At 42.5% G+C, this 23,836-nt stretch overlaps 5 protein-coding genes across 10 annotated transcripts in view; 2 read left to right on the forward strand and 3 right to left on the reverse strand.

Moving 5' to 3' along the window:
- LOC109853800 (protein neuralized) overlaps window positions 1–5,980 on the reverse strand; it is a 52,676-nt gene extending 46,696 nt beyond the window's left edge. The window contains exon 1 of one of the 2 annotated variants that reach the window (XM_020426250.1): window positions 5,792–5,980. In XM_020426250.1, coding sequence (XP_020281839.1) covers window positions 5,792–5,888 — 97 coding nt within the window. In that variant the 5' untranslated portion in view covers window positions 5,889–5,980. Of the gene's footprint in view, window positions 1–1,177; window positions 1,235–5,791 lie in introns of those variants that run through there. The other variant, XM_020426251.1, reaches the window with a different exon arrangement.
- Window positions 1,656–6,506, forward strand: LOC109853802. Of its 3 annotated transcripts, XR_002250154.1 has the most exons (7): window positions 1,656–2,681; window positions 3,324–3,500; window positions 3,711–3,825; window positions 3,904–4,874; window positions 5,083–5,265; window positions 5,476–5,581; window positions 5,992–6,506. XR_002250154.1 is itself a non-coding variant. In XM_020426257.1 (3 exons), the coding sequence occupies exons 1-3, from the start codon at window positions 4,686–4,688 to the stop codon at window positions 6,163–6,165; spliced, it is 546 nt and encodes a 181-aa protein (XP_020281846.1). In that variant the 5' UTR covers window positions 4,028–4,685; the 3' UTR covers window positions 6,166–6,506. The 3 variants fall into 3 exon arrangements, 1 of the variants encoding a protein (XP_020281846.1); XR_002250153.1 differs by lacking the exon at window positions 5,476–5,581; XM_020426257.1 differs by lacking the exons at window positions 1,656–2,681; window positions 3,324–3,500; window positions 3,711–3,825; window positions 5,476–5,581 and having other exon boundaries at window positions 4,028–4,874.
- On the reverse strand, window positions 6,370–10,189 carry LOC109853801 (suppressor of fused homolog). 2 transcript variants are annotated; one of them, XM_020426256.1, is made up of 7 exons: window positions 9,849–10,189; window positions 9,329–9,421; window positions 8,178–8,487; window positions 7,701–7,936; window positions 7,384–7,620; window positions 7,083–7,293; window positions 6,370–6,915 (listed from the first exon to the last, which is right to left on the reverse strand). In XM_020426256.1, exons 1-7 carry the CDS (start codon window positions 10,028–10,030, stop codon window positions 6,850–6,852), a joined length of 1,335 nt encoding a protein of 444 aa, XP_020281845.1. In that variant the 5' UTR covers window positions 10,031–10,189; the 3' UTR covers window positions 6,370–6,849. The 2 variants fall into 2 exon arrangements, with proteins under 2 accessions (XP_020281845.1, XP_020281844.1); XM_020426255.1 differs by having other exon boundaries at window positions 6,374–6,915; window positions 7,372–7,620; window positions 9,849–10,187.
- Window positions 10,190–10,356: 167 nt separating this feature from the next.
- On the forward strand, window positions 10,357–15,868 carry LOC109853777 (translocation protein SEC62). Its single transcript, XM_020426180.1, has 5 exons — window positions 10,357–10,484; window positions 10,816–11,250; window positions 11,347–11,694; window positions 11,803–11,906; window positions 12,138–15,868. Exons 1-5 carry the CDS (start codon window positions 10,449–10,451, stop codon window positions 12,310–12,312), a joined length of 1,098 nt encoding a protein of 365 aa, XP_020281769.1. The 5' UTR covers window positions 10,357–10,448; the 3' UTR covers window positions 12,313–15,868.
- LOC109853778 (tetratricopeptide repeat protein 36 homolog) lies at window positions 15,461–17,710 on the reverse strand. 2 transcript variants are annotated; one of them, XM_020426182.1, is made up of 3 exons: window positions 17,256–17,710; window positions 16,330–16,527; window positions 15,461–16,240 (listed from the first exon to the last, which is right to left on the reverse strand). In XM_020426182.1, exons 1-3 carry the CDS (start codon window positions 17,365–17,367, stop codon window positions 15,990–15,992), a joined length of 561 nt encoding a protein of 186 aa, XP_020281771.1. In that variant the 5' UTR covers window positions 17,368–17,710; the 3' UTR covers window positions 15,461–15,989. The 2 variants fall into 2 exon arrangements, with proteins under 2 accessions (XP_020281771.1, XP_020281770.1); XM_020426181.1 differs by having other exon boundaries at window positions 16,330–16,530; window positions 17,256–17,648.
- Window positions 17,711–23,836: the final 6,126 nt, after the last annotated feature.

The following is a 23,836-nucleotide window of genomic DNA, read 5'->3' on the forward strand; positions in this document are numbered from 1 at the left end:
CCTCTTCGGTCAAATGTAATTGCAAGGTTTTTGTCTCGCAAATGACTATTTAACGGTGAAAAATTTATACGGTGTGCGTATTTGTTTAATAAATTTGAGATCTCGCTCAAACACACACGTTATACATCATGTACCAACAGAGCCGAGAACACACTGTCAAAGCAGATGTCGCTCCCAGACGGAGTCAGTATAAAAGATACGTCGGTAATAGTGAGCAAGCGAGCGTCGAGCGTAAACTTTGAAACTTGACTGTGTATTGTGTAGATACGTTAATTATTGTGTGAGAAAATAAACGCGCGGCTCGCGCGAAAAAGTCACTTGAAAGTCAAAAGGATTACATTACGAGACAGTCTATAACGCTGTCACGTTTGTTTATCATTTTTATTTCAAATCTTTCCCTTCCTTGCGAGTGTGTCTGTAATGAGAAATTATCCGATACTTTGAAACTTTAACATTTCTCTCTCGCGCGTGTGAAATAAATAAATTTGGCAGCTTGTCGAAAGAACGACAGAGAAATTGAATTTCCAAAGAATGTACTTAAAAAAATTTATTCCTCGCGGATCGTTTTGCATCGCGAAGCGCATCAAAACGGGGGAGGAAGTCGCACGCGGCGGCGCTTTCCTTTTTCGAACAAACACCGTTTCATTCAAAACAACACGCGCAATAATAATCCGTGCGTCGGATCGATCAAACAATTTCGCGAGATCGAATCAGGTTCAGTTCTCTCGTCGAGAGGAAAATTCCTGGAAGGAGACGCGCGCGCGGGGCATCTCATTGATGCCACCGAAGAGAGCGCATAAGGAGAGAGGGAAGGGGACTGTACTGAATGCCATCCCTGTCACGGACACATAATCATAACCTCCTCGTAGAGATCTCTCGCGCGCTCGACGACTCGCGAGAGCGCGTCCTGTCATCGTCGTCGACGCCGCTGAATGTCGTCGGCGATCATCGACGGTCGATTGCCGTCGCAATTAACACATGTCAATCAAAATGTGATACACACGCGCGCGCGCGTGTGCGCGCGTACGCGTGCGTACATACAACGGGGAAGAAATGAAATAAAAAAAAAAAAAACCACAGCGGTACAAAACACCCGGTGAAATGGGATTTCGCACGTAATCGCTGTATGTATTCGCCGTGAGATAATATTGAGATTCGAGGGAGGGAAGAGACTCACCACTGTGCCCGGTGTTGCTCGACGACTGGCCCATCGTCGTCGTCGTTGTCGGCCCGGCGACGGCGGCAGCGGCGGCGACGGCAGATAATGGTGTCGGTTCGTAGGGTGGCGGTGCACGGGGGCGGACACGGGTTTCACGTGAAAAAAGAACGAGCGCATGGGAAACGTGCGCGAAACGGGCACATCTTTCACGGCGGCGGATCACTGTCAGTCGCAGTGCATTGTGTATCCGCTTGCATCCGCAGTGTCGCTACGCGGCGACGAGGCGGACGACCTGCTCGCGCTCTCCGCGTACGAGCGAGCGAGCGTCGAGAGAGGTGATTGGCCGGACGGTTATGGCGCGCGTGCGCGCCGATTTGCGCGCCACCGCTTTGAACTGCGCAGCGGCGCGGTCGCGACTCCCCCGAAATTGATTCCCTCCGTTTCGATGATGCAGGTGTGCCGCGCGCCGGATGCTGGCCGCGTTTTTCTGCGTCTCGCTGCGGAGAAACATAGAGACTCGCCCCTTCGACTCGACGCTTCTGTCGCACACCTCAGCGGAAATCATTTCGAATTATGTTCGCTGAGTCGTTCGACTATAAACCACGAAACGTTTCGAAACGATCAGGGTTTTGTTAAAATTGATGAGTTATTTGTTTAAACACGCGCAAATATATCGTCTTTGATCTTTTAGGTGTTTTTTTTTTTTTTTTTTAGCGTCACTCGTACATCTCGTCGTGAATCATGTACGCGTTGTAGCGAAATTAAAAATTAAAAATAACCGGAGACAGACTCAGACGTACTCGTCGGTCGGTATGGTTTTTGTCAGAGAGAAAGAGAGAAAAAAGAAACAGAGACTTCTCACTGTATTGTTCATAAAACCCAACTACTACACCCACTATTCGCGTGTCACACGTGTGTCCGCGACTCCGGGTGGAATCACGCGAAGTGACGTTCGTCGTTGGTGGTATAAAAATCGGAGTCGAGCCACACGACGTCGTTTTTCCTCGTCGTGCGGTTTTGCGGAGCCGCGTGGTCTATAGAGAACACAAGAACGAAAACTTATTGATTCTTGTAACAACGCGAGAGCTACGCGAGTCTAGTATCATTCAAACTTTCATCGATCACTTCTCAAATCCTCCACGGAGGCGAGATCGAGGTCTGTATAAAGTTCGCGATCGCCTTGGTAACCGGCTGTCAAAACACTACGAGCACGTCGGCGAGAACGTCATCGCGAAAACGGTTCGCCATCCAGTCGCTGACGTCTCTGGATGGATCATCTTATCTTGCGACAGGTATCATCGCAACGCTCGATCTGCGGTGCCGGGGAGCGGAGTCGAGTTATCCGCGGCTGAGATGATCGCCGGCGAGGAATCCGCTCGGTATCGTCCGGAATGTAGAAGCTGACGACGTCGACGAGAGACGCGCGAGATTCCACCGGGAAGTGACATCTCCTCGGGTCGCCGAAGCATGAACGTGGGAAATCTCTGGTTCGTTTGCCTGTCCGTTCTCGCCTTCCAAAGAGGTGGGTAGACAAAATGTGGCGTTTCGATAAAAATTATGCGATTTCGACCGATTGATCCGATTATTGTTTTCGCGCAAGGTGCTAACGTACTCCCGTTTTCTTTTTCTTTTTTTTTTTGTTTTCAAATATCGCGTGAGCTCAAATTTATTATCAAGAAGGTCGCGAGAGAGAGAGAGAGAGAGAGAGCAACGACGTGGGCTATCTTGCGAATTTCGCGCGAGTAAAGATCAATAATCTGGATTGTGTGTGCACACCTTCGTTTCGAGGACAAGCCGTTAATGTGCTTGTAACCGCGAAGTATAGTTTGTGCAATTTTGTGCAAAAATAGCTCGCTTTGGCGCCGCCGCTCGAGCGGTTTCAAGCGGTTTTTTATTGATCGCCGAGATCTTTTCTTGCGACGACACTGTGTGTTGAAGAAAAACCTTGATATTTCATTTTTATCTCTCTGTTTTTCAAAGAAAATTTTTTGTCTCTCACGAAGCGCACGAAAATCAACGATGTTCGAACGACCTTCGAACTTCGACAAACAACCGTATGAAAGATTTTGAGCAAACCGTTTATCGCTTATCGAAATTTGTTTGGCAAATAAGCAAAACTTGTGACTGATTTCTCTTTCTTCCCCTTCCCCGCTTTCCCCCATAGGATGGGCCATCGACTGTTTCAAGTGTGTATCGATCAATGGCAACAACAAACCTTGCGACGACCCATTTCACAACAATGGGAGTCTTGCTTTCTTGGAGTCGCCCTGCTTGGGGGGTCGGAAGGGCCGGGATGGTCTCTTCCCAGCGACAGCTTGCATCAAGATTGCAGGCGTATACGGTATAGCGTGATTATAAGATTCCAGATTTTTTTAAATAGAATTTTTTTGAAAATCTTTTATTTAAATTTTTTTTTGAAGATCTCTTTTATTTGTCAAGTCGCATACGTTTTCGCCCGTACGCGAAACTCCGTAACTCGCGTATTAATTGTGTTAAAAATAATCACATGTGATTGAGAAAAACATATCCTGATCGACTCGACTGATGTCAGATGAATCTGGTGTGTCCCTCATGGTGAGGAGCTGCGCGTTAGATAGCGGAACCCTAACAACGGACTCGGAAATTATCAGGATGTCCCACTGCGGTGGTTTTTACTTCGACAACAAGTAAGAAAATCAAAGTTAGAGGAGAATTCAAAAAAGTGAATGTGTGCGTCGATCTTTAACGTATCAATATCTTTGTAGATACGTTCGTGGATGCGTGCAATCCTGCAGCGATGCGGACGCGTGCAACGCCGCCGCATCGTCGAGAGAAATCGCGGCGCTCGTTGTCTTAATGTTAACGTCGATTCTCGCGGCGTTCGCGTAAAATTAAAAACGAAATGACACGAAATATAATGACGCGCGTATAAAACGAGCGTATAAAATCTAGCGACGTAAAAACGAGTTCAATTATTAATTAGGAAATACAATCACGTGGACGAAAAACCATCAACGGTGGCCTTGAGAACTTACGTACAACACAACAAATGTTACATTCTATACATATATATAGCTAATACATTAATATGTATTACTATGTACAATTAACGATAATCTTTCATTAAACTCAAACGACCACATAGTAAAATACTGCCAGATTACGATTAAGCTACGTATAGTATTTATCATTAAAATAATAATAATACTAATAATAATAATAATAATTCACACACGCGCGCGTTCATTTATTCTATCACTGGCAATTGTATCAATACGCATGCGACGATATGTCCATTGTAATTACCGCTTGATATCAATAAAACATATCTTGAAATTGCTAAATGAACATAAGTGCGTTTCCTTGTATCTTTTCTTTGTGTTCTTATCGCGGGAAACAATAATGTATACATGAGCAAATTTCAAGCAATACAAAAACATCCATCGGTTTTTGTTTCACACACACACACACACACGCAAATTAATTGTTCTATTTCTGTTGCAACGCGAGAGTTTATTTTCATGTCAATTTTGCGAGAAAAAATTATATGGCGAAGCGTGAATTTCTAAGATCGACCATGATGAGTCAACTGTCAAAGGCCAGCATTCACTTCACGATCCTCCGGCGATTCGTCTGCTGGCTCTGGGAAACTATCGAGCACATTCTGCTGATCCTGCTCGACTTCGTGACGAGGCTAATTGAACTGATACTCGTGGTGACGAACTTATTATTTCAGGTACGCGCTACTTTTCAACCTCAGCAGAGGTTGAATACAGAAATGCGAGGAAGATAAGAAAGAAAAAGTGTCGAGAAATTTTATTAAAACCGCGTCTTATCTTTTTTTTTTTTTTTTCTACTCTGACGTCGAAAGAAAAAATCTCACGGGAAAGTTCTCAAAGAAAATTTCACACAGGAGGAATAAAAAATAAACTTTCTTTGAATAGATAATCTGCTTCTTCAGAGATTTGTGCATCGACGCGTTGCAGACGTTCGCTAATATTTTCCGCGGTATCGTTAACGTCATTAGCAGCATCAGCTGCGAAGAAGTCGAGGACTTTGCCTCCGCCTGTATCGTCGTGATTTTATGCACAGGAGCCGTCAAGATGTTAACGAACTTTTTAAAAAAGGTAACTCGCGCGCGCGCGCGCGCTTGTATCTCTCCCACGTGATAATCTCATCGTCATAAATCATTAAAATAAACTCGAATTTTTTCTAGAACTTGCAAATTGATTGTAAATAGAATGTTGGACGTTTCTCACTTCTCCCTTTTCGTTCGAGTAATCCCTCGTGTAGTTTTGCTCAACTTGTGATAAATGCAAAATTATCCTGCTTTCTAGACTTGTCGCACGTGGCGAAGTGCGGGCACTTTAAACCGTTTGTGCGCGTGTCCCGCGTGGAATATCGCTGTCACATGACACGGAAGATCAGCGGTGCAAAAACCAGGTAAACTGTACACTGTTTGTATGGATCACTTTCGCGATTTTCGACGATCAGAAATTCCGATAATTTCGCGGAAGAGATTCGCAATCAAATCAATTAGTGGTCGCTAATATCTGGTTTTTGATCCGCTGAGTCATGATGTCACGCGCGCGCTTAACGATTTAGTTTAGCTTAGTTTACACACATTACATATAAATCTCACATCTAACTCACCCGAAACAGGTGTGAGGTCGTTAGGAGCCCTTGAACACAGATAAAGCAATTCCATTTGTCTTTCCAACATGTCAGAGTAGAGTTCAACGCCGTACATTTTCAATTTCGAATATAAGCAAAATTAGAATCGCAATTCGTAACGTCAATAACGCGATTGTTGATACATGCGACTGATATCAATGTCATATCCGATATCTCAGAATCCCCACGCCAAGCTGTTCAACGTGCTTGGGCAACACGTGACTCAGAGTGGCAGTAATAACAATACAACGGCGAGGAATCACGGTCAGGATACGTGTCCCCCCGCGAAGAAGACAAGCAGAAGAGTAAAGCGGCGAAACAACAGGCGATATCGCAATGTCAGAAAAAATTGAGATGTCATGCGTGCGCGATTTTCACATAAAATATTTGCGCGGTAGATATTTATGCAACAACAATTTACGTGCATTGTTCTCTTTCTCTTCCTTTTCGCAGTATGTAATAGGGAACGTATAACCAAACATATATATGATCTTTCTCATTATATAAAACAGTAATATATAATTTATACCCTACATATGTACATTGTATATATTAAAATACATAAAAAATGCACAAAAAAATACGCAACATTTTACCGTGCTTTATTTTTGCATCGAGATAACAAAGTTGTTAATTTACTGTTTCGCAGATAACTTGACACACGCACATTAAAAAAAAAATAAAAAAAAAAAAATAAACAACTAGGAAAAAATATATATTTGAATAAAAAAATATGTGTATGAATAGATATGTATGTAATATAAATTTTTTAAAAGAAAGAGAGTTTTAACACTGGAAAATCTGAAATAGGATTATAAAAAGTATAAGTTAATCAACTTTATATTAGAAGGTCATGGAAGGATGTCGACGTTGTGTGTGTATAAATATTAAAAACTCGAGACTTTTAACGGATAGGTCTCACATAATACTTCATATAATTACGCCCATCTCTTTTAACTTAATTGTTTGAACGAAACGCGAATGAATGAAAAATGAATTTGTCACAAAAATGACAAAAATGACCGCACCGCAATATTTTAATCGTTGATGATGGTGATGACTAAGTTATGTTCGGGCCAAGAAAACGTCTTTGGCAATTCGATCTGTAACAAAATATAATTTGTAATGTTTGCATACGGAATATCAATTAAAATTAAAATTTAAACACATGTAAGATTAAAATTAAAAATCAAATTAAAATTTAAATATATACGAGATTTCTTGGATGTCTGTAGATGTAATTCCAAAAATAGCACAGCGCGTTGTTTACCTCGTTGGACGTGGAACTTAGAACTTGAAATTCCTCAGCCATCTTTTCGGCCAGTTCTTCGGAGAGGAGCACTTGCAACCACGGGCCCTGAACGACGTACGGTTTTTCCTTCGACACGAAAGTACCCGTGACCGACGGTGCGACTATCGTGACGGCGGAGTTCGACACTATGGATTTGAACGTGAAATGCCTCCCATGCATCACGCGGCCTCTGTAATGTCCAATATATTGCATTATTCATCGAACGTCGCGCAGTGAGCGCGCTCGGCGGCGATTGAATATAACTGACTTTATTGCTAACGGTAATAAAGAGCCGGCTTCAAGGTTGAACGTTAGGTGTAATCCGGGCAGGACTTTAATACTATTCTCATCGGAAACATTGACGTCCTGTTTCTCGCACGGCGACAATCTCTCCGTCTTCACGATCGGTTTCACGTCCTCGTCGTCGTCGTCGTCGTCGTCGTCGTCGTTGTCATCGGAATCGTCTCTTCTCTCTCTGTACTTCTCCGTAGCTCTGTCGTTCGTTATTTGAACCCACCTGCGCAACAAAATACGTAGCCTGTAACTCTCATCTTCCGCGATTCCCATCGACTCTCAATCGACGATATTACCACTTACCAACACTTGGCCGATACGCCGCTCGTGTTCGATCCGTCTCTCTCGATGCCGCTCTGTATTCTCTCGGCTATAGAGGGATCGTCCTCCATAGCGGAATGCATTCTTCTCATGTCCGTGACTAACCACGGGCCGCAGTCCCGAGCGCTTTTCAGCAAGTTGACGACTCCCAGCCCGTTCCAATGTTGAGCCGCCTGTAATTCCTCGGAAGTAACGCCGACGATTTGAACGAACGAAACCTGTTTCCGAGAAGAACAAGAGAACATCGACAACTCGTCTTAGGGACATCTCAAAGCCTGTGTTTTTTGGTTTCTTTCTTGCTTCTTTAATCATTTTTTTTTTTTCACGATAAATACAAACAATAACGTAATTACGAGATTTTCTTGCGCAACACCTGAGCATCTGATTGTAAAGAAGTTTTATCGGTCAATCTTACATCGACTTGCTAGATTGCATTCGAGCATTTTTATATATACGTACTTCTCCGTGCGGCGTAGAAACCGAGGCTGGAAACTGCGAATCTTGCCCCATCAAAATCTGAGTGATCCGGCCGTTACCGCCGTCCAGTGGAGCGTGCCAGGAGACGTGGTCGCCCGGCATCAGTGTGTTCCCGGAATTGAAAACATATTTGGCCAATTGCTGCATCACGGTCGCAGGCCACGTGGGCGGTGTCGTCTCGCCCCTTTCACGAGCGAGTCGGAATGTTAACTCGAATCCGAAACCGCTCGGGCGACCTGGACCAGGTTTGGGATGCAACCGACCATCGCCGTGTAAATCAGATAATCCTAAGCTATATTTAAAATCAATAAAAAAAATATAAAAACAATATAACAAAGATAAAAATAAAATCCTCCGTTTCTTTGTTAACTTTTTCAAATGGCAGTGTAACTTAAAAAAAACAAAACAAAACAAAAAACGCATTTCTTTGAACAAGCAAACAAATACGTTTTACACGTGACGTGAGGGAAAAAAAAAAATAATTTATAATCGCAGCAAGACACGCGGACATTCGGTCAATGCTAACGTATAATTAGATGGCGCAGACGAAAAAGGGGGAAGTACGGCGCTTCTATTTCCGACTCTCCCCGCGCTTTAACGTTCTCTATATATAGAGAAAACGCCGGCGGACTATATTGAGACAGCTGTTTGAAACTGAAGAAGCAAGGGTCGCCGACGCAGAGAGAGAAAAAAAACCCAGCATCCTTTGGCGGAAGGTCATTCGTCATTCAGTACACAGATTCCAATAAAATAACCGAGTCAGGCAGTAACATATCATCATGTATTCATATGTACAGTTTTTATTCTACATACGCGTACATCTTGAAATTGCAATTTCTATTCCAACACTCTTTTCTCTAAAACATGTACATTTAATATTTTAAAATAAAAAAAATACAGTTCTTAATTTTCATAAACTTACCTCACAATCAACTTCAAAGTGAGAGTTAAACATTAATGCAACAAATTTGCTTCTCGAGATTAAAGTGCTTTTTTTTATCTCAAAAGAATTTTCTTTCTGAGATTTAAATACTTAACAAGACGGATTTAAATACCTTAAATATCTTTCAAAAAAACACATTCCCTCTTACCTGACATACCCAAAGCAAAATTTATAGAATTCTCTCTCTTACCTGACATAATGCCAGTGAGGTGGTACTCCGAGCTTAGGACATCCAGGATTGGCGTACATGCTGATGTAGTCAAGCGGGTCTGGTCCGCCTAACCTAAAGAAAAACATGCGGAAAATCTTAGTCAGCTGACAGGACGTCCGGCTTTGCGTATGTAACAAGGGGGGGCTAAATATAGACAAAGTAATCAACGCGTTCTCATGAGGGAGAAATAGAAAAACCGAGAGTTTCTACGAGCACATCTTCAAAAGCGTATCATGTAGTAACATTTGTTATTCTACATAGTGATATCGCATCAAATCTACTTCCAACAAGTCAACGTAAAAAATTCGTATACTTCACGTGTCGACTCTGTCGAAACGTGAAAGATCGAATTATTTCTTTCCCATCCGGATTGCCTATTGTTGTGTACACAAATCGAGTCGCGTCCAAGTTCTCCGATACCACTGTGTGCGTACCGAAGCGAGAAGCGCGACCTGCTGCCTTTATTGACGTTACAGCGTTACCATCGTCACGCACTCACCAATACTTCAGAACCGCCGTGACTGTGAGAGGATTGCTTTGGTCCGGGTAGATCTGCTTGCAGAGTCGGTGCAAAGCGTCCAAACCCGGAGCCTGTAGCGACGGCGGCGAGGCCTGGACCGGCTGACCCGGTGGAAAACACCTCGCGAACTCCTCGCACTCACGCATATTCGTGCCGTACATCCAAAATCCACTGACTGATGCCGCACGACAGATACGCGCTTTGTTTACCCGCTCCCGATCGCACACTCGATCGCACACGCACGCGAAACGCACCAGTGGCTGTCAAGTTGAGAGACAAAAGCTCGGATTGTCTCCGACGCGCACAGCAATGCCACGGAAGACGGTGAAAAACAAACAGCTGATCAAGGTCGACGCACAGCGCCTCTACAGGATCGCGAAAAGAAGATGGCACGGGTAGGTTTTTGGTTCCCTCGAAAATCCGCAGACGGCGCTAGCGGGGCTTACATATAATTCTTCGCCGATCATGTGAGCGCAGTCAGCGCGGATCGTGTTACTTTTGTCCGGCTTTGACACGGTCGGCGGCGTTGTGCATCAGTGAATGATTTGGTGCGCGCAAGCGTGATACGGGATTTACAACATGGCGGAACGCAGGAAAAACAGGAAACGCAAAGACGTAAGCGGGCACATATGTGTTCAAATAGCGACACTTTTGCGCGGATATATTTCACGATTTTTATTTCGGCTCGTACACGGAACCCGTCGTTGTCCGTCGCGCGCAGACAACAATTGCTAACGATTTGCCGACTCGCGAGATCTGTCAGCGCCGACGAGCGCCGCTTCGGATGACGTAGCAAGACACAAAAATTGACACAAAAAATTACGAATTAACTCGCGTTTTTCCGAGTTGTCAGTTAAAATTTGAACGTGGCGAACAACAACGGTTCCACCTACGTTCACATTCTGTTCGATTATATCGAAGTTATTTTTGTTTGTGCTTGTAATAGGAAGTCGCCAGTTCGGATGGTAAGGTTGCCGAGGACAAACCGTCCAAGGAGGAGTACGATGTCGCAAAGTGGATTCGGAATAATGTACCGTCGAAAAAGACCAAGTTTGACAGAACTCACAATGTCGAGTACTTCACGGGATCTCGCGCGGTCGATGCCCTATTGGAAAATTCACCCTGGAGCACCGTATTCGAGACACGAGAGCAGGTGTCCGATTATCTCGACGTGATGTTGAGACACAAATTCTTTCACCGGGCAAAGAAGGTAGTGATTTCGGAGGAGGAGCTCAATAAAATGAGAGGCAGTAAAAAAAAAGCTACAAAAGAAGACAAAAAATCATTGGAGAAAGAAGATTCCAAGGAGAGCAAAGATGTGAAGGATGAGAAAGGGGAAGAGAAAGTTGATGAACAAAAAGAGCAAAAAAAGAAACCAAAAGTAAATAGAAATATTTATTTATATGAGATTTAAATATAACTTTTTCTTGAGTTTCTTCTTTTTGTAAGTTAACAAAACACACGCGTTTGATTTCAGGTACGACTGGAAATGCATATGGATCAGTATTTTGTGGACTGTAATGATGCATATGTATGGATATACGAGCCGGTTCCTGTGTACTATTGGTTCTTTGGTACACTCGTAGTTCTAGCCGCAATAGTAGTGTGTCTCTTCCCATTGTGGCCGCTAACTATTCGTCACGGAGTATATTACTTGAGCATTGCAGCCGCAGGATTTCTCATATTCATACTAGCGTTAGCTATTTTCAGAATGATTGTATTCTGTCTTCTGTGGATTCCCACATTGGGTAGATGCCATTTATGGTTGCTACCTAACTTAACAGCCGATGTTGGTTTCTTCGCGTCCTTCTGGCCATTGTATCAGGTATGTTATAGCTTTTCTATTTTTCTTATCAAGAAGACAAACAGGTTTTCATAACATGAAATACGTATATGTTTTCATAACATGAGATACCTATATGTGTGTTTACAGTATGAATATTATGGTTCCACATCCGACAATGACAAGAAAGTCAGCAAAAAGAAACGAAAGAAAGAGAAGGATTCCGATTCTGAGGACGCGCCTTTGATTCAATCGTAAGTGTCTCGTGATTTATTTTTAATTAATATAATCTATATAACAATGTATAACAATACATGTAAGCTTCAACTGAAGGGAAGTGCAGTTTTGCATCGACTCCAAAATTTACGTTGTTTTTCTCACTTTTCTCTGTTGTTTGTTTGTTTCTCGAGCTAATATTGCTGCTTAGCGAACAATTTTTATACAAATTATTTAACGAGCGGAAAATCATAAGATAAATTTCTCAGGGAAGAGAAATCTGCAAAAGAAGAAGAACCTAAGGAAGAAGTATCGGGAGTCGAGGAATCGTCACCCAGCGAAGAAAAAAAGACTTCGTCTGATTCTGCCGAGGGGGAAGATGTCAGCGAAGAAGGTTCTGAAAGTGAAAAATCTAATACGGGTCGAGATTTTGTTATGGTTTAAGGAGAAAGAAAAAGACGGGGGATGGCATAGTTTTATAAACGACGAGAAGCTGTGTGTAGCTTCAAATTTGCAGGGATGAAAAGTTATAGAAAATTCGATGTTATTTGTATAACGTATTCAAAGATATAAGCGAATACAAGTTTCTGCCGTTATAAGTTTTTTTGCAGGTGGGGCAAGGCTGTTTTGTTTTTTTTATCGAGACACATCTTCAAACATCCTGCACAAAATATGTGTCCGCAACGGAATAATGGGTTGCAGATCGAACGATAACATCTCGAAACATATTGGACTTAAACCTTGAACTTTTCTTTGTATCCGATTCGACATCTTCCGGAATAACATCGACAACTGTTTTTTTCTTTTTGTTTCATTCACACAACGTTCGAAAGTGTCTGATTAATTCACAGTTTCCTAAAGATTATAGATAACAACGGTCTCCTACAAATTCTTTTGCGTTGTTGGGTAGGCTCTTGGTGTTTCTTTAGTCAGATCAATTATGTCAATCGGTGTTGATGACGAAGAACTCTTTTTTACTTCTCATTATTTTTGTGTATATTTATATAAATTTATACGCAAAAATAATGGAAAATAATTTTGTGTATACTCATATATTTATATTATCTATCTGAGAAAACTTCCTCTCACGATCAAAATTTTGTTTTCAATTCTCTTCGCAATTGATCGACTTTTTGTTCAAGTTTTGTTCTCCTCAAGAGATACGGTTGATTTCTTTGGCTGAAAAACTGACGCGACAAACACCCGAAATGTGATACTTTTGTGTATACACAATAAGTAAAACGCTGAAACTCTCGTTCTCGTGCACAGCTGTGCGCTATTTTCGCGATAGTTCGCAAATCCACGCGAGAATTTGAAACTGACCGAGATTAAGACGCACGACAACTCTCGCGTCCGACGAATCGAAAAATCTCGAACCGACGGAAATCAGACTTGAAGCTCGGATGAAAAGTTTATATTACTTGTCTCTCATTAATAATTGCTGAAACCGATATATGCTTGCAATATATTAAGAGAATCTTTTGTGAAGTTGTCGAAAAATTGAAAGAGGAACGAGCAGCAATTCTCCGAAATTTTTAAAATCAGAGAAGAGATATAGTAGAGAATTTTGGTTTAATATAATATTGTTGACTGTACTTTTAACTTTACCAAAAACTGAAAATATATATTTCCACACACGCACACATATACACACAAAATTTCCTGCAACGTCTCCAAAATGTTCTTCTCAAATTGTTGTCACGATAACTCGCGAACAATTGAAATAAACCACCCAGCTCATTTTTTCTCTCTAATAGAATTTTACGTATCTGATTAATCAACAATGTATTTTGACAGATATACAAAATATGTTTTACTCCCATTTGTTCTCGAATTTAAGTCTCGGTACTCCATATGTAGTAAGGATGGGAATGATCTGTTACAGAGTTTGACACAAACAATTGATTATAGTTGAGATCAGATACAGATTCGAACTGCGTGTGTGTGTGTGTGCGTAGACACGCGTGTACGAATATGCTCTGGCTTATATCTATTGATTCGCAAAATTATACTGGCAACAATTTGAGAAATACATTTTTGGAGACATTGCAAAAGGATTTAATTATTTATAATGTGTGTGTGTGTGTGTGTCAATAACTACGTAGTCTTTGAAATTATCAACAAATTGTAGTTAAAAGTATGAAAAATAAACAATATTATATCAAACTCAAGTCCTTCTTACGTCCAACCTGCGGATTTAACACAAATTTGACCATACTAAAATAACTCTTCAGATTTGCATTTACACAAATTGTCCGTGAGTTTTGCACGGGGACAATTTCCTGTGACCGATGTGATTGTAAGTAGTCAATCACTCAAAAAAAAAAAAAAAAAGCGTGAACGTATGTGTGCGAAAAAGGAGCATATTTTATTCTGCATATATATACATATATCTATAATATAGGAAAATCGTGTGTTTACATGTAATTGCAGTATATCGAGCGTATATCAGTTTCCATTAAAAATAAATTGTGAGTATTATCCAAAGTCTTCAATTTCTCAATTGTGATCGATGTCTACCGTAGTTAAGTTTAACAGGCATTGATTTCTCTCCTTTTACATGTAAATTTTCAGTTTCAGGAGAGAGATACTTTGTAGCTGGAAGAGAAAGAATCTTTACGGGTAAAAAGAATTTTGTCTGTGTGTAGAGATTTTTTTTTTTGTTACTTACTGATGTAGGGGTCTGTTCGTGGTTGCTCACACGTTTTGCACTCTGTTTCGTTCTTTCTTTTCTCTTAAAGTAGCTTATTTTTGCTTTCGAAAGAAAACGAAAAACGGAACAAAAATTGGAGTTCTGAATTAATTAATCCGATCAATTCAGATTCGATTTTACAGAAAGTTACACGCACAGGCACAGGGGCGTTTATGCGTTTTACACAAAAAAAAGTTTAAGTTGCAGAGTGGCGCCGATAATATCTCGACACACAGTGAACACTACATAACTTCACGTGTGTAAAGGCATTAAAAACCTTTGCTTTCTGAATAGTTTTACAATAGATATCCGAATATCTTATTCTAACAAATGGAAAAGTTATACGACACTCGTAAAACAATAAATTAATAAAATATAAATTAAATGTGAATAAACCACAAAATCAAGCAAAGAAAAATGGTGATACATTTCGTGTATTTCGAACTTTAACCATACGTTTCCGTCCTTACTGAAATTGTCAGTGATTCACAACAACTAACGCAAGAAGATCGCAAAGACTAATATAGAAACTTAATAAAATTTTTTTAATAAATTGCAAAACAAATACATGTTGTTAAGACAGAAAAACGACTTCGTTTTTTTATAATTTCGAAATTGTATTAAGTTTCTATGTGATTCTTGTAAACTGCGTGTTGATTTTTAGATTTTGTAACCATTGTTGGAGCAAGTGAGGACAAAAATGTAAAAGTTGAAATTTGAAACACGCGTTTAATCTTTCGTTGCTCGATGTGACCTGCTCACATTTTATTTAATCTTATTCTAAAATACGAAAGAGTTGCAAAAAAAGTGTAAACAACATGAACAGACCGTGTTCATAGCTACTTCTTGCAGAACTGTGAATATCATCGCTCGCGCGAGTTTCCTCCCTCCCTTCTCCCGTTTTTTTTTTTTTTTTTTAGTAGAAAAATTAGATTCGATTTTACGGAAAGTTTATATGTACAGGCAGGGGCGTTTATGCGTTTTGTACAAAAAGAAAGTTAAAGCTGCACCAATAATGTCTCGACACAATAAAAACTTATACATAACTTATATATAACTTCACACGTGCAAAGGCATTAAAAACTTCTGCTTGTATCTATAGCCCAGGTATTTATTGTGTAAACAATTAATTTATACAAAATATTTTATTGGAAAATTTCTCCAATGATAATTGTTATCATTATACGATTTATTATACTTTTACAATTATTATTATTATTATTATTATCGAGGTTCTCATGTAAGATCACGCGCTTTTGAACCTATCTATGTCGAAATAAAAAAATCAAATAAAGTGTTATCTATTAAGACGTTATTATTCTTCTTTGACCTATCTATGTCGAAATAAAAAAATCAAAGTGTTATCTATTATTATTCTTCTTTGATATATATATATATATTTTTTTTGTTTTGTTTTTCTTTATTTAAATTAAGAACGAAAGGTTTTGGACATGATTTCGCACAGCATCGAGTTGCACATAGCCGCGTAAGGATTCAAAGCGACTAATTGCGACTTAGCGAAGCTCGAACCAGCTTTGGCCGCTCGAGCGAAATCCATTCTGGCGTCGTCGTCCTGTTTCATCCACCGATAAAGGGCGCCACGTTGGCAAAGCGCTTGAACACCTACTTTTCCATTTCCCTTGCTCAATTCCACCGCCAGATTCAGATCTTCCAAAGCTTCTAATGCGATAACACACGCAATAAAAAAAAAGAAAAAATTAAAGTCTTATCCGTAACTTCGTCGAAACTTCGTCAAAACGCGGGAGTACCTTCGTTTCGATTTGCCAGACGTAGAGCTTGTGCTCTGTCGTTCAAAATCGATGCCGACTTGGGTGCTTGTCTCAGAGCTTCGTCAAAAAGCCGGAACGATTCGTCGAAGTTCTTCGTTTCCGCGCAGACTATTGCCTTCTTCACGATGTCCAATACGTGTAGTTCCAAGCGAGTTTCCTCGAGATCGTCTGTTGTTTCTTCTTAAAATAATATTTAAAAAACGAAAACAAAATTATAATATTTAAAGAAACAAAAAGATATAAAAAATTTTTCTTGTCACCATAATTTTTAACTTCGCACGTATGTAGAGTTATAAAAAAAAAAAAAAAATCGGCAACATATGTTTCTCGTGTTTACACTCGTCTCGCGCAACCTTAAGAAAGAGACTCGCACGAAAAGGAAAAATTTATCTGTTATTGTACATTTCGCGCGCTCTCTCTTACATATTCATGACGATCTTTATCACGTGAGAGCAAATAGCTCGAGCGCACTTTGTGCCGGACTTGTGGTTTTCTACCGTGGGCCCCTTAAACGAATTTTGAAGCAGTTTGCGGAATTTTCTGCGGTTCATATGAAGTTTGAATCTCGACCTGTGTGTCGTGATTAAGATTTAATGGAAACCTCGGCTTTCATATTCATGTGTAACTGTACTCAAAATTTCACACAGGACATGGGTCAAAACTAAGCACGAAGTAATATAATAACATTGAGAATTTATAAGTAATGACATAATAATAATAATAATAATAATAATAATAATAATAACATACTTATGTATTTTGATATTAAAAAGAGTGACATATTTTTCCGCTTGCGCATGTAAAATATTCTGCCATGTATGTGGAAAACATTTTAACAGAGAAAAAACACAATTGCAACGATGACAGTTCTGTTTTGTCTATCGCATGTTGTTCAAGCAACGTACCAGTATTTCCTTTCTCGAACTTCGCCTGTTCTTCCGAAAACTGAGGAAATACGAAAAGCGGATCGAAGATGGTGTTCAAGACAGCCTTGTCGTTCTCGCTCAAACTCTCCATGACGTCTTGCCGACTGAATTCTTCGACGGATCTCACCGTTTTAATCGCCGTTGTGGAAACTCGTTTCTGTTTATCGCGCTCGTGAATTAATTAATTATTCTATCGCATATTGCGTCACGGATTACACATGTATCGATCCAATAAATGGTCCCGCCCGTTAGTCGGCGCGTTCGGATCGCTGGCACAGAGAAACTCTCGTGTTTCACGTACAGACGATGAGATGTACATCACACGGTAGATTTCCCAGTGTGGCTACTGTGTGTTCATCTACTCGATTAATTACGCGGAGATTTCATGTAGCGTAAAATATCTTACATCAAACGTGTGTGTGTGTGTGTGTGTGTGTTGCGCCTGGGTTCAATATTGCAACAGTCCAATATTGCGTATACTCTCTCTCTATCTCCAATACGCAAGGAACCTAATATTGAACGTCAATAAATCCTCGCGCGCGCAATACATCAGGATTTAGCATTCGTCCGTGATGCAACGTCACGTTGGGCAAACGAGAAAAAGATTCTTATCGCATAATCGCGGCTAATTTATTTCTGAATCAACATTACAGACCGTTTATTATCTCGCGGACGTCCGTTGCGACGTCTTGTTGCGTCACGCAAAAAAAATCGCACAAAGCTGAGGGCAGGTTCGCGGTCATTAATATTTCGGGGGGTGGGAGGGGGGAATCTTTCCACATAAATTCTATTCCCGCGATTGAGGCAAGTATCTTATGGGAAAACGCCGGACGTCAAATCCAGCCAGAATGTGTTTTTTTCCGTGGACCATCATAACAGTAAACAGCCGCTGTTTTAATGTTCAACGGATTATCGGTTCCTCCCGGTGATTCGACGGACGATGGGCGTAACCGCGCGCGCGCGAGCGGACAACGGCTCTCGGAGCCGGTTTTCGACGAAAATCGACTGCGGAACGACTAATGGCCCATCCATCGGCGAACGTCGTCCCGTTTCTTCGTCATTACGGGCCGCTCTAAGCGCGCGCGATTTTTCACGATTTCTCGCGACTCGCCGAACTACACCGTGACTTTACCGTTACCGTTAGCAGGGGGACTGTTAAACGGTCTCGTCGTCTCCGCGCTTTCCCACGGGTAGATAGCGCGGCCCCGGAGGAAGCGCAGGTACGCGACGAGGAATTTTCACCGTCACGGAAGCCGAGAGAGAGAGAGAGAGAGAGACAGAGACAGAGAGATAGATAGAGAGCAGTGCGCGGGCGGCGAGCTCCTCGCCGAGAACCGAGCTTCCAGGGCGTTCTCTGACGTAGGCGACTCAGATCGTGAGATATATTGCCTTTCATCTCTCCTTCCCCGAGGCGATATCCGACAATAAACAGTCCGGATCGCATGTGGCGTCGTTGTCGGTGAACTTCTTCTCCTTATTTCGCTTTTCATTTCGCTCCCGCGATTTCTGAGGTTACAAAATATACTTACCTCTTCGCTGATTGTCGTAACAATTGTAGGACGAGGAGTATCGTCTGGCGAAACATTGTGGAAATCGCGGGCGCACAATGTTTCGCGCCGCGCGATAATCGCGCGTGTTTCATTTCAGCCCCCGCGTCGAGACGCATCGCGATAACCCCCGTGTCGGCGGTCGCAAAAATGCAAAACGCGGTTCAGCGCATTACAATAACAGTGCGCCGTGTCCGTAATGGAATAAATATTTCATTTCGCGCAGCGGCTATACGCCGCGTTTATACGAGCGGAGCCACCACCACCACCGGAGAAGCCCCGTCTCCTCCCGAGAGTTTTTCCTTCGGGCGCGCAGTGGCGATGCCCACGTCTCTCGCGCTACGCGCGCGGGGCCGAAGGGCCCCGTCACGACGGCGAACTTAACGGCCCATAATTCATTGCCGGCGTATAATAAATATCGTTAGTCCGTCGTGAGCGCGCACGTATAGACACGCGGAGAGCGCGCGCGGGGCTTCCCGCGCGAGATTTTACATTTGCGAATCGCGCGCGATTCCCAAATCGAAGATCCCGCGTCAAATTTGCCATCGGGATGTATCTTAATGCGAAATGTAAAAAAAAAAAAAAAAAAAAAAAAAAGGCGCGTAACGAGTAAGAGGTGATCGGTGTCTCTGAACTCTGAGACGCGCGCGATTCTTCTCATGTACACGCGCGCGTGTTCTTTATGGAAACGCGCGCGCGAAAGCTAAGACAGTCAGAGACCTCCCCCTGGGAAAGTCCAAGGACGAATACTGCTAATAATGAACATTTTTGATTTTTTTGGAGACAGCGTGCGTTTAATTGCGCGGTTCTATTGCAGGCGCGGCGCAGGCTCGTTTTTCGGTCGGACAGACGGCATCGAATTTATGGAGCATCGCGCCATGTGCATTTATGCGCGATATTTATGGTTATAAGAAGAAGGGCCGTTTCGTGCGGTGCGCGCGCGCGCGGTATATACACGCCTCTTCCTCTCGTCGACTTCCCCCGATACGACTCCGCGGTGAGCTTTCGGCCTTGGTCGGTCTAATAAAAGTTTCTTGAATAATGCGCGCCGCTCCGCGTATCGACGGATGTAAAACAACACACGACCCATCGCTGCTTTATTTCTCGTCAAAAAAAAAAAAAAAAAAAAATCGCGCTCGATTATTACGTAGTAAGTCGCGTCCGCGGATCACCGTTCGCGGATTGATCGGACGCGAACTAATTTATTATTAATGCGGAACGGTCGCGACACTCGTTAGCGGAGATTCAATTTATAAAGAACGAATTTAATTTGATAAGCTCGAAATATCGATAGATGCGCGATTGCTTTTCCGACATACGCGCATACGGTGGATAAAAAGGACATTTGATTTACAGAGGAGATGAAAAATTCGTCTGACCTGTGAAAGATGCGAAATTCTTTTTAGTTTTACACACATCTAATATGTATTACAATATATATATATATAGATATATATTGATATAATGAGGGACTTAAAAAAAGGATTATCTACTTAATAACATGAATTAGCGATCATTTATAAGTTCGTCCCTGAAGAGAATACAGGATTACACGTTTCGCGCGCGAGCTCCGGCCAAAAATATATTTCTCTTAATTTATTATTATTGCGCGTGTAACGCTTGTGTTTATCCGTTTTTCATCATTTCACGTGCAATGAGAAATTCCAAGGACGATGCCAACCGAATGACCGTTTCGGAGAATTTTACGAGATCATTACGCGCAGCTGCATCCTGTGTGCGCGTCCGTATGCGCGTCCCACTGTTGTTGCAATCTCCCTCGTTCCGCGAACGAATGGGAGAGGATGGAATTTCAAATGAGGGCGGTTGATGCGCACGTCGTACGCAGTCGTCAGAATGGATTTTCGTCAGGACCGTGAGTGAACCGTCGGAGAGTTTTACATCGCGAGGACATTAAAACGCTCGGAGCGAAAGAACCAACGGCGAAGAAGAGAGGAGACGAGAAAGAGAGAAAGGACCCGAAATAAGGCTACCAAAAAATAAATCCCGCACGACCAACCACCGCAGTGGTCGGTTTGCGGTCACCCTGGATGCGCAGCGGAAAGAAAAAAAAAAAGAACTTTCCTTTTCGTCTCCTTGTCCTCTTCTTTTTCTCTTTTTCTCTCTCTTCTTTGTCTCTCTCTCTCTCTCTCTCTCTCTCTCTCTCTCTCTCTCTCGATCGTCGCTCATCCGTTCTTTCTCTCTGATTTAGAGAAGATCTCCGGTGTGAAAGAGTGAGATAGAGAGAGTGCCGGACAGACAGATTTATATTCAAATGAATCGCGATGGAAGCCTCGATTTATCGAGGCGTCATCAAACCTTGCAGCACAGAGGCCAGAAAAGGGAAGGAAAGAAAATCAAAGGGTTAAATTACGAGAGAGAGAGAGAGAGAGAAGAGAGAATACATACACCTGAGAGCGACCGGATCCTTTTCTTGGTTAACGTTACTGCTCGGGGGCTATATCTCGCCAAAGTCGAGGGGGATTATGCAACAAGTACGCCTCTTCCTCAGTGAGGGAGGGAGGAAGAGCATCTCGAATTTTTTCTGTTATTATGCTGTCTAATTATATACGTGTATATACTTTATAAACTAACGGTGCGATATTTGCCGGAACTCTTCGATCGTTATTACATCCTTCAATCGGCCGGTTATTTCCGCAATAACACGTTGGGTGTTATCGCTCGAATTTTCCGAATCGCGTTTTTTTTTTTTTTTATTTCACCTGCACCGGGCGATAACAGTTCCGCGCTCGCGGATTTTTTCGAGAGAGCGCCAATTATCGACACAACGACGTCCTCCTCTCGCGCTGCGGAGAGCGTGCCTTTATTTAGCTTTAGTTTGGTCGAAACCGGTTGCAAGCGAACTCCTCCACGTCTCCCTTCTGGCCCGGGGAAGGAAAGAGAGGAACGCCCGCGGTTCGACGCGCCGCAACTTTTAGGGTTCCCCCTAAGGCGTAGGAAGGAATTTCGCGCGGACGAACGAATGGAAGCTCACGTCGTCGGACAACGAGACGCTCGTTTCTTTCGGCCGGAAATCCATCTCTCCGAGGTAGCAACGCGCTTGAGGCCAATAATAATCGTGCGAAGATGCGTGATGTGTGATGCAATTCGAATATAAAATTATCCCTAACGTGTTGGATCCGTTGTCTAACACTGACATAATGGACTTCAGTAATTTTTTTGATATTTCCTCCAAAATAAAACAATTTAAAATACAAAATATTGTTCACAGAATTTGTCAAGTTTCACCAGACAGACACCGGTCAACTTTTACTTTTGTTCTATTTCACCCGGCCAGTTTCTAATCCAGTTTTTGACTTTAGAAATTATTGAGAAAAATTTCACGCGCGCGCGACCTTCCGCGACGTAAGAGTTCGCAGATACTTTCGTTATTTTCAGTGCTTCTTTCTCGGGAATTATCGAAATTCGGTCATGGCCGATCAAGCGATCTGCTACCTGTCCGCCACCGGCGAACTTAATCGATCGTTTTTCTTGCGCGCCCTGTAATTTTTGTTTCCGTCCAAGGCGCGCGATCCGTTTCGGAACGAAAGTGCGCTTATACCTATATAATACGTGCTTCTCGCTAAATCGCGTGGGCGGCTTGCGTCATTAAGGGTAGTAACTTGCCGCACCGGAATGACTTTGGCTTTGGCCGGAGAAAGTGGCCGGGTGTGGCAACAGACATCGCCACTCTAGGAAACACACCGAAAGCCGTGTTCGTTCTCTCTGATCCTTTTGCATGAACCGCTGCAAAATTTCTGAAACAATTCGCGAATATGTTGCGACAATAGAAAAAAAAAAAAGATACAAAATGTTTGAACCGTCAATTTTCTTAGGTTTTCAATTATTTGTCTTTGTAACAAAATATAGATTTTCGTTTCCTCTTTCTGCCGAGAGAGTTTTTTTTTCCGAGAGATAACAACTCCGAGTGATATCACGATCGAGAGAGCATCTCCCCTTCGACTTCGCGTTCCCTCACGCGCGACACGTGCGAGAAGCGCACGCTGAAGATCGCACGTGGTTGCACGCGTCGCACGTCACGCGAATCGACGACGCTCATTCGCGGCGAACGGGCACGTACGCGGCACGTTCGGTAGCCGCGCCGCCGATCAAACCGACGAACGAAGCCGCGGCCAGGGTTCGACGAACTCTTTGTCTCGAAAACCGGACAAACCGTACGTTCGTACGTACGTACGTACGTACGTCGCCGTCGGCCACCTCTTGCCACACCGCACACACGATAGCGCCTAACATACCTCGCGTTTCTTGCCTCTCCCGCAACAATGTCGCTGCGCCGCGGCGATTCTCTTCCCGCAAAAACATCGAAAGTAAACGCGAACTGTGCGCTCGTGTGCGCGCGCGCCTTTTTCTTCAGTCCTCTCTTGGGATTAAATTCAATTATACCGGGAGAAAAAACCGATAGCAAGAAGAAGAGATCCGATGGAATTGTTATATAAATAAAAAAAGAGAGCAAGAAGAAGAGATCCGATGAAATTGTTATATAGATAAAACTTTAATTCTCGAAACTACAATTAGCTATCGAGAGAGAGAGAAATTTATATAATAAATTATAAATATCAATAATAATCAGGATTTAATCTCATCCACGCTATCCGTACTCTATTTTTTTCTCATTAATTTCAGTAAAACACGCGAGAAAAAAGATATTCTATTCTATTCTTACAAAATTTCGAGAGAAAATACAAAAATCCGATCGGTTTAAAATCGAAAGCGCTCGTCTCTCAACAAGATTTACTTACGGTTTGTGCCGTATTCGCTGGTTTTTCGCCCAGGTCTCTTTATTGCGTTTCATTTTACTCAAACGCAGTCGGTGAGACCACCGTTGCGGTCGTCGGTCCTCGCGGCTTTTTCAACCGCGAGGAAGACCCCCGCCCCCTCCCTTTTCTCCCGAGACGATTTACGGCACGATACGCGGGCGGGAATACGCGGTGAATTTTTATGCGCGTTTTTACGGACGGCACTTGCGCGCGAACAAGCGAAAACGCCGCATCCTCG

This window comes from Pseudomyrmex gracilis, unplaced genomic scaffold (genome assembly GCF_002006095.1).
Source record: "Pseudomyrmex gracilis isolate BER0280 unplaced genomic scaffold, ASM200609v1 scaffold_54, whole genome shotgun sequence".
Lineage (NCBI taxonomy): Eukaryota > Metazoa > Arthropoda > Insecta > Hymenoptera > Formicidae > Pseudomyrmex > Pseudomyrmex gracilis.

Bases quoted from the DNA above. Each gene is read 5' to 3' on its own strand.
- LOC109853802 (XM_020426257.1), top strand. From the start codon at position 4,686: ATGGCGAAGCGTGAATTTCTAAGATCGACCATGATGAGTCAACTGTCA. The intron at 4,875-5,082 runs GTACGCGCTACT...TTCTTTGAATAG, and splicing joins TGACGAACTTATTATTTCAG to ATAATCTGCTTCTTCAGAGA. The intron at 5,266-5,991 runs GTAACTCGCGCG...CCGATATCTCAG, and splicing joins TAACGAACTTTTTAAAAAAG to AATCCCCACGCCAAGCTGTT.
- LOC109853778 (XM_020426181.1), bottom strand. From the start codon at position 17,367: ATGGAGAGTTTGAGCGAGAACGACAAGGCTGTCTTGAACACCATCTTC. The intron at 16,531-17,255 runs GTACGTTGCTTG...TATTATTTTAAG, and splicing joins GTTCGAGAAAGGAAATACTG to AAGAAACAACAGACGATCTC. The intron at 16,241-16,329 runs GTACTCCCGCGT...TTATCGCATTAG, and splicing joins TCTGGCAAATCGAAACGAAG to AAGCTTTGGAAGATCTGAAT.
- LOC109853777 (XM_020426180.1), top strand. From the start codon at position 10,449: ATGGCGGAACGCAGGAAAAACAGGAAACGCAAAGAC. The intron at 11,251-11,346 runs GTAAATAGAAAT...GTTTGATTTCAG, and splicing joins AGCAAAAAAAGAAACCAAAA to GTACGACTGGAAATGCATAT. The intron at 11,907-12,137 runs GTAAGTGTCTCG...TAAATTTCTCAG, and splicing joins GACGCGCCTTTGATTCAATC to GGAAGAGAAATCTGCAAAAG.
- LOC109853801 (XM_020426255.1), bottom strand. From the start codon at position 10,030: ATGTACGGCACGAATATGCGTGAGTGCGAGGAGTTCGCGAGGTGTTTT. The intron at 7,937-8,177 runs GTACGTATATAT...TCTCGGAAACAG, and splicing joins TTTCTACGCCGCACGGAGAA to GTTTCGTTCGTTCAAATCGT. The intron at 6,916-7,082 runs GTAAACAACGCG...ATTTTGTTACAG, and splicing joins TAAGTTCCACGTCCAACGAG to ATCGAATTGCCAAAGACGTT.